Source organism: Chiloscyllium plagiosum, chromosome 27, assembly GCF_004010195.1.
Source record: "Chiloscyllium plagiosum isolate BGI_BamShark_2017 chromosome 27, ASM401019v2, whole genome shotgun sequence".
NCBI classification, from domain to species: Eukaryota; Metazoa; Chordata; class Chondrichthyes; order Orectolobiformes; family Hemiscylliidae; genus Chiloscyllium; species Chiloscyllium plagiosum.
In genome coordinates, this window is record NC_057736.1 from 12,856,635 (window position 1) to 12,871,340 (window position 14,706).

The following is a 14,706-nucleotide window of genomic DNA, read 5'->3' on the forward strand; positions in this document are numbered from 1 at the left end:
ATTCCCCTACATTTACCCCTTCACCTAACACTACGGGCGATTTAACACCTAACCTGCACATTTTGTTTTGGACTGTGGTTGGAAACCCATGCAGCCACAGGGAGAATGTGCAAACTCCACACAGACAGTTGCCTGAGGCGGGAATTGAACGCGGGTCTCTGGCGCTGTGGGGCAGCAGTGCTAACCACTGTGCCACCGTGCCGCCCATATTTACCCAATCAACCATAGCAGGTCTTCCCTCATATCTAGGTGTTTGGCTTTAAGATTACAGCTTATGCTTGTGATTGGGGTTCATTGTTTTCAGACTGCACAGGGATTTCAGTTTTGTTATGATCGCTATTTAAATAGGACTTTGCTAATTAACACTTGCCATGCTGTAACAAACTGTTACTGAAACCGCGTATCACTTTTATAATGTGAAATTGGCTTTTGATATTTCTACTGTTAAAACTTGGAAACATGAATACATACCAGCTGACTGATGGATGTGTTGACACTGTACTGTGTAGTGTTGACTTCAATTGTGGATACTGAAGCATTAACGAATACATTTTCATGAATACATGGGGCATCAGCACCACCCACAATCTGGCCTTGTATTGCTGTTCCTAATACTGTTCCCAACACCTCCACAGTCATACCTGCAAAGAACAGTAGAAAATCACTGAAGACCACAGTAACTTGCCTTCAAATACTTAGAACTGGTGAATTTATTGGGTAAACTGGTTTAAAAAACCCTCAAGGTTTCTGTAGCCCAAGAATTAAGGACTCCAAGAATAGTCACCAGAATCATAAATATTTTTCTGTTCACCCCACAGATATTCTTCATTTTCTTTACAATCCAGAATTACTTCAGTATCAGCATTGTGATTTTTAATACCTTTGAACTCCAAAGTATTATTCGAGTGAGTGTTAAATCACATTAAATCAGGTTTCGGCATGTACAGCAAGTGAATTTAATCCTACACAGGTAAAACAGCAGAATTTAAACAGATTAAGAACTGTGGAAACAAACTAGGTCACTCTGAAAAATCATAACTATTCCCATAAATATTCTGCTCAAATGAACTTAACTTTACCTTGCTGATGAAAATTATAAAACATTGAACTTACAATCAAAGAAAAAAAATTAGTAGCAATTCAAATTTAATATTTTTAAAGAAATAACTAAAATAACAGGCATTAATAGTTGCAGTAGGATGCATGCCCCAATGGATCAGTCTCCTGACGCACAACCTAAATTTGTGTGACAAACCCACTTATAAAAATAAAAAGGCCTACTCACGATATGCTGTTGCAGAATCCCTCTCCTTTTGATCTGTGCTTATGAACATTGTGAGTGCAGAGTAGGGTACGTGGAAACACTAAGAAAAGAGTGGAAGCGTTTATTTTCAAATAGTGACATTTCAAAAATTACAATGCAGCATCTCAAAGAAACAGTACTACTGTAAGATCAGAAACACATCATGAGGAGGTTCATATACACATTTACCAAGGTGAAAAATACTTAAACTAACATGAAACTAATCTACAGTATTATCAAAAGATTATGGGCTGGACTTTCACACAGTCAGGATGGGTATGAAATGCGGGTGGGTCCCAAATGCTGGAACCCCACCCACAATTTCAGCAAATTCTATTTTGTCGATGGGGGGAGGATATGGGGTGCACCAGCAGGGCACTCAAACTCAGCATGACCAATTAACAGTAATGCTGAGCTCAAACACATCCATTTTCCAAAAGCCTTTCCCTGCAATGTGAGATCGATAAGTTTATGGACTGCTGTAAGCAATTGTGAGACATGAATGGTATCTAAGTGTCATGACGTAAAGAGGTTTAAAACCCCAACCTCTTAAAATTGAAAAAAGGAAAAAGACTCTCAGCTCAAGCACAAAAGCAGGAATTCTCTATAGGAATGCATTGATGGGCAAACATCTTCCACCTTGGGACCCTGCAACCACACAGGATTAATCAGGATTTCACCCGTTTCCTCAGTTCCCTTCCCCCCACCTTATCCCAGTCCCAAGCCTCCAACTTGGCACCACCCTCGTGACCTGTCCATCGACTTTCCGATCGATCCTCTCCACCCTATTACCTTCGCCCCCAACCTTCATCTACCTCTCACATTCCCAGCTACCTTCTTCCCAGCCCCACTCCCCTCCCATTTATCTCTCAGCCCTCCGGCCCACAAGCCTCATTCCAGATGAAGGGCTTATGCCTGAAACGTCAACTCTTCTGCTCCTCGAATGCTGCCTGACCTGCTGTGCTTTTCTAGCATCACACTCTCAACTCTGATCTCCAGCATCTGGGGTCCTCACTTTCTCCCAGGCAAGTGTCTGGTGTAGCTTGGAAAAACACTAATCATCTATTCCTGCAGATTTAGTAGACTTCACTGTCAAGATGCCTGAAGGGTTATTGTAACAACAGAGCTCATTAGGAATTATTTCCTAAGTTTCCAAAGCTCCAGGCGCAACAATGGGGGTGACATTGAAGGTTGAGAAGTAAAGGTCTAACAATCTTTTCATGAAACAGGGTTGAAGTCTGAGCCAACTAACTATCAAACTAACCCCCTCTTGCCACTCACCTGCCTTTGAGGCCACTGCTAAATCTCTTTGGATGTAGTGTGTCTGTCCCACTACCATCTCTCCAGAATGAAAGTATGGCCCTTGTGTAGCGGTGGCCCATTTACCAGTAAGTGGGGTGTTAAGTCATTTCAGAGGGCAGGTCTAAGTCAAACCACTTTGTTGTAGGACTTGGGTCACACGTAGGCCAGACTGGGAAAGAACATCGGATTTCCTTTCTTCAAGGACATGAGTGATCCTGGATATTCTTTTAGTTTTAAATGATAAATCTGACAGGTTTCTGATCTGCATTTTATTTAGATTTATTAATTAATTGAGGTTAAATTCCTCCAGCTACGATGGTGGGATCGTATGAACTCGTGTTGTGGGCCGCTTATCTCAGCCTCTTGATGACTTGTTCAGTAACATTACATTATAGGATTGAGCCTTACAGGGAACTCACTGACAAGAGTGTTTGCTGATGAATTACATTCCACTCTGAGCTGGTGCTGCACTGCATGACCCTTTCTAATTCTAACCATACTCCAGAATAACACATGCCCATGTATATACAAGACTTAGTAGAACATAAGAGATGTATTGGAGTGGTGGAAAATGCAGGCTGCTCAGTTAGTCCTGGCTGAGCATGGGTATCATATTAAAAACATGACTCAGATCCTGAATGGAGAATCTATCCTCCAGTTCAGAAGAGTCGGGGAAAGGACAGATGAACTAAAATTGCCAGCATCAAGAGGGCCACCAACTTTGTATTTACCCAAGGTGTTGGCAGAATTTTTATATCACTGACAGAAGCTTCCTGTAAGTCAAAGTAACGCAGCCAATTCATGCAAACAGATTTCTTTCTGGAACATTCAGACTAACAAAGCCTCTCCACAATTGGCATAATTCATCTTGGCCATTGCAACTTAGATACTTCGGAATAATTGGAAACATTATTCGCACATTAGGAACTCTGAATTTTTATGCATTTCCATTGAGAACTGTCACTTTCCCAAAAATCACATGGCACTGAACCAAAAGTAACACAAGAGCAGCCAAGTCAAGCAGGTGAAAAGGAATGTTTACAGACAAATAGCCACAGGTACAAATTAGGTTACAGTGGGTTCATGTTGTTGAGTCAACTGAGAACTAGGTTAGTACTCCTGGCTTTGGTCATGGAATAACTGCTGGTGAATGCTGTTTTAGGGCATTGATTTCAGATTCATGGACGTCAAACTTTGAGCTCCTAACAACAGAAGCCAACCAGACTCCCTCAAAGTAAACACGTCCCACTAAGTGTTGAGTGACTATTTACTGAGTTGAATAAAAGTAGACATACTTTTAGGGGCTTTTTATTTTAAAAGCTAAGAGCAACATTTTTCTTCAGGCCCAGTAGCAGAGTCATCTAGAAATAACATGAATACAGAGTTGTGTTTTCCATTATATGTCACTGGCTCACCAAATGCAAGCGAGGTAACCTCCCTTATTAAGTACTTACTGTTTGCAGTGTTTGGAATAAACAGTAGAAAACCAAGTACCAAAGGATTTTTCCAGTCTCGGACACATTTCCATCTGGTACGTACCACAGGAGAAAGTAAGAGGCAACTGCGAAAGGTGAAGAGCAAACTATCCTGGAAAAGACAGAAGTAAAGCTAATTTTAATTTATTTTCAAAAAATGTTCTAATATACTCAGATTAACTATTTCCAGCTCCACTGTTGCAATCACAATGCATTGTCCAAGGGAGCTTAGGTTAACATCGAATGCCAGACATAAACCGTGTCAAATGGCTCAGAGTACAGGAACCAGGACCAAAGTTAGATGTTCAGTTGACATCCCTATCCACCTGCAATGTAGTGTAGTGTATTGTAGTGTCATGTTTTTCTAAACAAAAAGACTTGAATTTAAAATTGGAAAGACTTTTCATGATCACCAAATATTTAGTATTGCTTTACAGCTAATGAAAGACTTTAAGTGTACTCACTGTTATAATAATAGGAAATATAACAGCTAAATTGTGCCTAGCGAACTCCCACTAAGAACAATCTGAGAATTATCAGATAATCTTTTGTTGTGATATTGATCGAGAGATAAATACTAGGAATAATCTCCCTATTCTGCATTGGAATAGCACCATGGGATATTTGACAAGCAGGTGGTGGTTCAGTTTAATCTCTCGTCTGAAAGATGCAAACTTCAAGAATTACAATTGTCCTTCAGTGTCACGCTGGACAATCAACCCTGAATGTTTATCCAAAAGTCCTGGAAGGGGGATTTGAATTAGAAACTTTGTGACACCCACTCGAATGTATAACGGTCAAATATCCAATAGTATCTCAATCCAGTCAGTCAGTGTGACAGCAGATAATAATGAACTGATTTTTTGGCAAAGAAAAACAACCATGTGCTGTCTGGTTAGTGGGACTATTATGCCAGTGGGCATGTCATTACAAGAGAATGCTTTGCCTAAAACAGAAAACAGAGGCCAGTTAGCACCTCAGGCACTGTCTGTGGAGAGAGGAAGGTCAGGTTTGTACATTAGGCCAACAAAAAAATGTTGCAAATAACCAGCTACATGGCAGTGTGCTGTGTTAAAAAGGACAGGCTGAGATAGAATGGTGTGACTGAATGAGGCAATAGTGAAAGAAGTGGATTGGCTGCTTTTTCAAAAAAATAAAAGGTTATTAGATCACACAAACTGGTAAGATTTTGAGATATGTTTACTTAGAAACAGGCAAACAACTAAAATAAAAACTTGACTTTAAATGACGTAGAGGTTATTTTGAATTCAGTAATTAGGCTTTTTGCTATTGGGACGATCCACCCAGTGACTGATGATAGCCCTCAGTATAGCCACCATTACTCCCATCTGTTGATGAAGGCATTGATTCATTTCTTAAAAGACAGACAGTCATGACAAGCACCAGAACAGGTGATGAACCCAAAAATAGCTGTCACTCTGACAGCTGTGCTGAGGGAAGTTACTGCCTGTAACAGAATTGCTGAGACTCAAAGGTTGTCCATTACAGCTCCAGCTGCTCTGTAGCAGACTCTTGCACCAATCCAACAGTTATTCTATATTTGGTAAATAAATGATATGCTGTTTCAAGAAGCTCATCACTAAACTGGTGCATATTTCAAACCTTACTCTCATTCCCACGCAGCCTATCTTCAATAACTGGGGGTCCTGGGTTCAAATCCCACCTGCTCCAGAGGTATGTAATAACATCTGTGTACAGGTTGATTGGAAAAATAGGTGAATAAAGTAAAAGGGATATGAGGAAAGGCTTTACTCAGGCAGTGTGGGGTTAGGTTCCAGAATGCACTGCCTGTCAACGTGTTGGAGGCAGGGTCAATCAAGGCATCCCAGAAGGAACTGGCAGATTATTTGAAAAGGCACAATGTGTAGGATTACAGGGTGAAGTCAGGCACTCAGTGAAATGTTCATTTAGGGAAGACACAAAGAAAATGGGCTGACTAGTTATTCTCTGCACTGCACCAATTCTATGATTCTGGCCAACACCCTTCGATCGATCAGATAACTAAAACACACTCACTCAATGTGCCAATGGTTTGCTCACTTATGACATAACGAACAACGGAGCTTATCTACTCTGAAACACACCTTGTGGCTTGGGACCTTGTGTCAGTATCATTAGCCTTGGCTGAGGAAGATAACCTCAATCTTTGTGACCCTAAAAGAGACAGCCTAACTTAAATGTGTAATTAAGTGACTAAAATCCAACAGTTTGTGGGTTGATCCTCGGAAAATCATCATGAAAACTGGCTGATTCTAGTAAAAACACAATCGATTCACCAACACCCTTTAGTTAAATTTGCTGCCCTTATTTTTATTTGGCTTACATGTAACTCCACTCCTTCACACAACAAGATCAGTTCTTAATACCTTAACAGCATCTAGGTAATAATGCCCGTTAGTAATGCTGCCCGATTTGAAGAACAGATGAGGATTGCGTTGAGAAAGACGAGTAAAAAGGAGAGATCAGTGCTCGGAGTTGTAAGACTATCTGAATATTGAGAATGGAATCCTCTCATATTGATTTGGCAATGCCATTGAACAAGATGGTCTCCACAGCCACAAGGTGAGTGAACCTCTGATGTCTTGGACTTTGAAGAATCCCATTGCTCTAACCTTTAGGCTGCTGTTGGGAAATGGTTTGAAATTGCATATTACAGCAAAGGATCATCCAGGACTTGTTTGGCATATAGAGGTCAATGACAGCCCAGAATCATTCCATAGTCTAACAGCTCAGGGCCAGTGGTCTTTACAGCCACTGGCTACTCCACAAAGGCTGATGTGAAATTAGTTCCCAGCAGCAGGAAAACCTAAACAAGCAAAACCACACACATCCTATTGATCTTCCACAGCCTCTTTAAATTGCCTTCCACCTTTTCTCTAATGCGCAACAACCGCGTGCAGCTCTTTAGTATTGCTTGGAACATGGACACACAAATATTGATAATGGAAAAAGCAAAATATAAAGAGAAGGCAAAGTGATGCAGTTCCAGCAGAACCTTGCCAAATTTTGCACTCCTGCCTCTGAATTACGACGATACAACCAGCATTTGGCAATGCATACTCTTAAACAACAGCCTTAATTGCTGCTCAAGACCAGCACTGTCCCAAAGCCAGGAATAAAACAACTTCGTAAATCTATTGAGCTGCCTGGTCACCAAATAAGGCCTGGAGAGGTAAGGATGAAGCATCGTTCAACTGCACAGTCCACTCCTTTCTAGGCAAAACGGAGTTCAAACAGGATGGTCAAATTACAAAAAAATAGAGTTTTTCTCGTGTGATACACAGGGGAAGGAAAATGAATCTCCACATGAATAAATTCAAAAAGCATACATACACAACACACTTTTGTTACCAGCAACTGAAAGTAAAGAATCACTTTTAAAAGGCAATACTCACAAAGTCTGTGAAATCAGAACCACATGCAGCACTTTCAAGGACAGAGACAAGGCTGAGTAAAACAGTCAAATTCACATTCTGTACAGGGTGAATGTCAAATTTGTAATAAAAACTACAGAATGCAGAATAGTCCAACATTTACTTAGATCAAATCGCAGGATCAGATGTCCTGTTGTTCAATAACTAGGCATACTGGACAGGGAGTTGAAAAATTTTCTTTCTGATTGAGCTAGTTTTTTTTAAACTGATGATTTCGCTCAAGATTATTCCTAACACCTACAGACCAACTCCAAAAGATTTAAAGTTCTTATGCAAAATGCTAGCCTGAAGAAAAAACCTCTGATACTCCACTAGTTTAGAGTTAGAGTTAATGAGAGAAGGAAGCCAAGCAGTTGATCTGAATGCAGGATCACTGCATGGACATGCAAGATGCTGGAAAAGGAAGAGATTACTGCACAGCTAAAGAGAATTATCATTTCAAAGTGCCCTTTTCTTTCTCAGATCCTGGCAACAGCATTCAGTGTTATACAAAGAGTCAGTCCTACAAGAAATCTGCTCTGCATCATTTTTTCATATATTACAATTCTTATGTTATCAGTTGCACCTTTACTTTGAAATACTTATGTTTAAATCTTTATTTAAACACATTTTATTTCCTCTTGAAGTGGTGCTGGGAGGATTTCTAACTCATTTCAAATTGCAGCAAAAATGAGTTACTGCAAAATGTCAAAAATCTGAAATACATCGAGCAAATATGTAAGATATACACAATACGTTTTATCAGTGTCAGTGAAGAGATGTTTTGGATTCAGATCCATCATTAGATTTGAATGTGGGAGGGAGCTCTTTACTGACAGAGGGAAAGCAGGGGGAAACTAGGAGAAAGCAAGCAACATGGAAAGGATGCCAGTCATGTTGTACTTGCTGGTCACTGCACTGCCTCCTCTAAATGAGGGAAACCAAACACTGAGTAGATGGTCATTTTCCTGAAGACCATTGTTCCTCTGGAAATGCAAATCACATTTCCTATGCAAATGTGAAGCAGAAGAAATATTGGCAGGGTGGCGGAGGAGAAGAACAATAGTCATAGATTGACATTGTAACTGGGAAACTGGCAGAAAATGGTTATAATTGATGGTTGCATAGTGGGCTTGCTATTCACTCTTCACCACCTTCTGTCTTTTTTAACTGTTTCACCAAGGAGGAATCTTTAACGTTTCTCTGGGATAACCAACTTCTTCCTGCCCTTGCTTTGTTGAGCTCAATGAAAAGATTGGATTCCCTACAGACCCTTTGACCCAACCAATCCACATCAACCCTCCAAAGACCAACCCACCCAGCACTATGGACAATTTAGCATGGCCAATTCGCCTGACCTGCACATCTTTGGACTGTGGGAGGAATGTGGAGGAAATTGGAGCACCCAGAGGAAACCCGCACAGACACGGGGAGAATGTGCAAACTACACACAGACAAATAAACCTGTTGGACTATAACCTGGTGTTGTGTGATTTTTAACTTTGTACACCCCAGTCCAACACCAGCATCTCCAAATCATACATACAGACAGTTGCCCAAAGCTGGAATCGAACCTAGGACCCTGATGCTGTGAGGCAGCACTGCTAACCACTGAACCACCGTGCCACCCACTTTACGATGAAACAACTATCCCCAAAATATCTTTTGTCCTTATGTTAAAATGTAAGCAAACAGTTAAAAAGGTAATGCAGCAAAAAAAATTTCACACACGAGTTACATTCCTGTTTCTCCGTGCCACATTCTGCATTCTGCCTTCTGCCTCAGGCTGACTTGTGGTAAAGCCTTTGTATTGAATCATTTTAGCTGGAGATCTATGCCATTGACTTTCAAATAAGTCACTTATTTAAGTTATGCACAAGCAGGCCACTTAATGTACATTTAGTCATAATACTATTGTATTTTATTTTGTTGGCCCTTTCCAAATTTTGCCTTTTCTCCACTTCTCTTGTGTACAGTTGTAAACTTATTTTAATCACACTAACAGCTTTCAAAGACATACTCATAAAACAGTTATTTGTGTGTTTATGGTAGCCTAGCTGGTGAGAATGTATCTTTAAATTTTACTTCACTGGGAATGTCTCAGCTGCAGGGCTTGTCATTTTTTTGACCGAATGTAACCTTTGGCTGCAGCGTTACATTCCTTGTACACTCTTCAGCTTCCTATTGGCGGATAGTGATAGCGTGTTCCTGCATTTTGACACACCTCTTTTCTCCAACCCACCCCCAACTCATTCTCATCACAGCTTTCCTCTCGCAACGAGGTCAAACATAAAATCAAATCACCTCCAAGGACAGGATCCATGGAAATCTGTCCACGCTACCACTCTCACTGCCAAATCCGGCTGAATTAACACGTTTAGTGTGTCAAGCCGACTGCAATAGCTTGAAAAGTGTTATGCGCGGTTAAACATTGCTGATTGAAGACTGCCCAGAGTCAAGTGTCACTATGAACTGCTGTAGTAGATTAGATTCTCTACAGTATGGAAACAGGCCCTTTGGCCCAACATGTCCACACCGACCCTGCGTAGAGTTACCCACCCAGACCCATTCCCCTACTAGGTAAAAACAATGACTGCAGATGCTGAAAACCAGATTCTGGATTAGTGGTGCTGGGAGAGCACAGCAGTTCAGGCAGCATCCAAGGAGCAGTAAAATACCTAACCCCCACTCACCTATTGTACTCTACGCTACTTTCTCCCCACCCCCACCCTCCTCTAGCTTATCTCTCCACGCTTCAGGCTCTCTGCCTTTATTCCTGATGGAGGGCTTTTGCCTGAAACGTCGATTTTACTGCTCCTCGGATGCTGCCTGAACTGCTGTGCTCTTCCAGCACCACTAATCCATTCCCCTACTGTATTATTCTACATTTCCCTCTGACCAATGCACCTAACACTTTGGGCAATTTAGCATGGCCAACTCACCCAACCTGCACATCTTTGGATTGTGGGAGGAAACCGGAACAAACCCATGCAGACACAGGGAGAATGTGCGGAGTTTGCACATCACACAGCCACCAAAGTTGGGAATTGAACCCAGGTCCCTGGTGCTGTGTGGCAGCAATGCTAACCACTGAACCACCATGCTGCACCTAACTGGCCTTGTGTTTCACATTGCAATACCTGCAGGCAGTGGATTATTCTTAACTCACTGTATCAGAGGAGATAGAGTTACTTTGAAAAAATTAAATGCTGGCACAATAGCATTATGGAAGCAGGTTAGAACAGGTACAAATTAAGAATTAATTATAATTTGCAGACCATATTATAAATGCAGGAGTAATAAAACAGAATTACTGGTGTCATTAGAAGATTGGAATGATGAACAGTTAACCACCAAAAGTAGGCACCTATCCAAGCTTGGATCAGTTTCAGATTTGGGATGAAGCAAATTAGCTGGCATAAGCTTCCAATGTTTTCTTTAAAAACATAAACATAAACATCATTAAAACATAAACATCATTAAGTTCTTTTTCTTAAAAAAATACTGAATTCCACTCGAAGTTAAGATTTTTTTCTTCAAGTTTGTTGATTACTTCAAAAATAAAGGGGATTTCTCCAGATTGCTCAAAGTGCCAGCAGCACTATCCAAACTATGAGGGACAAGGGCAGCTTCACATGGGAACACCAGGTAACTTGCAACGTCCCCTCCAAGTCACACACCATCCTGACTTGGAAATGTCTTGCTGCTCCTTCAGTATTGCAGTCAAAATCCTGGAACTCCCTTCTTAACAGCACTTATGGTATTCCCAATGTACAGACTACAGCAGTTCAAGGAAATGGCTCACCACTTCCTTCTCAAGGGCAATTCCGAATGGGCAATAAAGACTTGCTTTACCACAAAGTGTCACACTCCAACAACTAACATTTCGATCCTAAACCCTAATTTGCGACAGCAAACATCAAATAATCCCATTATATTATTGATGCCTACAGTGTGCTCATTCTGAATCCCAACATACAGCATCATGTTCAACTGTGTGGAGAGCTGAGAGTTCAAACAGTGACTATCATGGTGTACAGGTCAAATGCATTCTAAATGATTAGCTGGTGCACCTCAAAGACCACTTTTTAAGCTTGCTGTGGTTAGTTAGGCGCACTGGCAAATATACAGTGTGCACCCAACAAATTAACAAATAATTAATGGATTACAAATTCTCATTTCAGCCCCAATGCAGCCATTCCTGCAACAAGATTCTTCAGGAGATTGCCAGTGAGCTCCAGATTTGCTGAACTGCAGAGCTGCAAGGTTGTCTGGTTGCTTGCTGAGCTGGTGGGTTTGTTTTCGGCACCGTGCTAGGTGATGTCATAAGTGAGGCATTGATGTTCTGTCCCTCTTGCTGTTTATGTGACTCTGTTTGTTGTGGTAGGTGATATCATTTTCAGTTCTGTTTCTGTCAGATTGGTAAATGGGGTCCAAATCGAAGTGTTTATTGATGGAGTTCTGATTTGAATACCAGGCCTCTAGGGATTCCTGTGTGTGTCTTCGTCTGGTGATGCGACGCGTAAATAACAAGCAGAACAGAACATCAATGCTTCATCAGAGGCTCAAGGATAATGTTACCCAGCACAGTGACTAAATGTCAAAAACAAACCTACCAGCTCAGTGAGCAATCCGACAAACTGATCTACAACTTGAGCTACAAACCTTCTCCAAAATGTGCAAGGCTGCAATTTAGCAACAAAATTGTAATTGTAACATGCGATTCCACTGGACTACACCTTCTGAAGTCAGCACACAGCAGCTTCAGTTTCAACAGGGTTCTAGATCAAAACCAATCTTTAATTGACATATCCTGAATTTCCCTGGGTATTTTGGGACCCATACTCCCACTCAACTTTCTCTTGGCTTTTAATGCTAAAAATATAATCTGGAAGGAACATTTGCATTTTGAGAGCCAATAATTAAAATTACTTTTAATGAATCCAATAAAGTCAAAGAAAAAAAAAATCTAACAACACGTAACATGAAAGTTCTGCTTTGAGATTATTTGAAAGAGATTAAAGCTCAAATCAGTGTGTGTCCTACGTTTTATCCTTCTCACAAGCATCATACAAAGCCCCTAGCATCTTAGCTGGAGCCCTTAATATGCAGTGGCAATTTACTTTGGGTAAAAGTATATTCTGAAAGTCCGCAAGTCTGTTAGTTCCTTTTGATTAACATAATATACTGAGACTAAACCAGAAACGGACCAGCCTACACTACACCGATCCTCATCTACCACACAAGCAGAAATTTGTGCTGAAACATAACATTAGATTTGCTTAAAAACTGCAAAGGAGATTTGCCTGAGTTTGAAGTTGAAACATAAGTCTGTCGAGGGGTAAATGAAGTCTTGTGTTTGTCTCATGTGTTACTAATTAGGCAAAGAGGCTGTAAAAAGTCTGGAGTCTGCGGAAAGTCAACCATACAATGTTGGTTGTAGGACTCTCCATTGGAAACAGATACTCTTACCACATTACTGCTCCAAATCTTAGAAACAGAGAAGACTGTTGAGGATTGATGTATCAGCCCCGGTGGAGTTGGATTTGTTAAACTTATCATAAACATCTGGGTCTGCTTTCACACAAAACAAATCCAATATAAACTTCCTTTCCAAGCTACTGACACAGTATCTTCAAACAACTCGACATGAGTGTAGTCGAGTGTGTGGTGCTGGGAAGGCACAGCTGGTCAGGCAGCATCTGACGAGCAGGAGAATCAATGGTTTGGGGATGATGAAGGGCTTATATATGAAATGTTGGTTCTCCTGCTCCTCAGATGCTGTCTGACCTGCTGTGCTTTTCCAGCACCACGCTCTCAACTCTGATCTCCAGCATCTGCAGTCCTCACTCTCTCCTACTACATGAGTGCACACTGGCTAAAATTAGCTGTACAGATTTCCTGAAGATTGCTGCCCTCTGAAAGACACTGGGTAGATTTCCCACTTCCTTATGGCTCAGTAATTAGCGCTGCTGCCTTACAGCCCCGCAGACCTGGGTTCAGTTCCAACCTCGGGTGTCTGTCTGCATATAGTTTGCACATTCTCCCTGTGTCTTCGTGGGTGCTCCGGTTTCATTCCACAGTCAAAAGATGGTCAGATTAGATGGACTGACCATGCTAAATTGCCCCATGATGTGCTATAGGTGGGTTAACCTAGGGTGTGATGCCCTTCAAGGGGTTGGTGCAGATTCAATGGGCAAAGTGGCCTCTATCTGTGGTGTGAGGATCCTATATAAGGTGGCAGCGAAGGGAAGGGATAATTGAGTGGGTTGGCATCAGAGAGATACTGGCTTCCTTCCTGTTACCACAGAGAAGGCAATCTGGGGACTTTTGAAGGGAGATTTGGCCAGCAGCTCATGTATGTTGAGCAGGAAGCTGGTTGAGGCCTGGAGTTCTGGCTTGAATACCAGGCCACTAGGAGTTCCCACGCATCTTTGTCTGCCCTGTCCCAGGATGGACATAAACAGCAAGCAGAACAGAACACCAATGCTTCACCAGAGGCTCACTGGTGGAGACCTTTGAGGGCCTCATCCAGCCTGGACTGCAATTACTTCTGCTCCAGGTGAGACAAGAGAAGGCCGGCCTACTCCACTGCAGACAAGCTGTTGGTACAGGGAGGGCTGCCTGTCAATCTGAACTAATTTGTGAAAGATTGAGAGACTCGGCCAAGGGTAGAGATGCTGCTGAAAACCAACCCCTTTTGCCTGCACACAATCTCCATAATCCCCTGTCCACTCCGGAACAACATCTGCCTTTTCCAGACAGTGGTGCTCCATCTGGGACACTGAGGGGGAGGTGCTCGCCTTGGGCCCCCACCACAATAATACTGGGGGTGTAATCCGGCCTCTGATTGGCATGAGCTGCCAGCCAGAGGAAAGCTCAGGGAGGTAAAAACAATGACTGCAGATGCTGGAAACCAGATTCTGGATCAGTGGTGCTGGAAGAGCACAGCAATTCAGGCAGCATCCGAAAAGCTTCGAAATCGACGTGTTAAAGATGCCCTCCAACGCATCTCGTCCACATCCCGCACCTCCGCCCTCAGATCCAACCCCTCCAACCGCAACAAGGACAGAACGCCCCTGGTGCTCACCTTCCACCCTACCAACCTTCGCATAAACCAAATCATCCGCCGACATTTCCACCACCTCCAAGCAGACCCCACCACCAGGGATATATTTCCCTCCCCACCCCT

General features: G+C 42.0%; 1 protein-coding gene across 1 annotated transcript in view; it reads right to left on the reverse strand.

The window, feature by feature from the left end:
- Nucleotides 1–14,706, reverse strand: part of mfsd2ab (major facilitator superfamily domain containing 2ab) — a 52,266-nt gene that overhangs the window by 21,348 nt on the left and 16,212 nt on the right. Inside the window, exons 4-6 of the mRNA XM_043717420.1 lie at nucleotides 4,060–4,192; nucleotides 1,286–1,364; nucleotides 472–641 (exon numbers count right to left, since the gene is read on the reverse strand). Of these exons, the coding sequence (XP_043573355.1) occupies nucleotides 472–641; nucleotides 1,286–1,364; nucleotides 4,060–4,192 (382 nt within the window). The remainder of the gene's footprint in view (nucleotides 1–471; nucleotides 642–1,285; nucleotides 1,365–4,059; nucleotides 4,193–14,706) is intronic.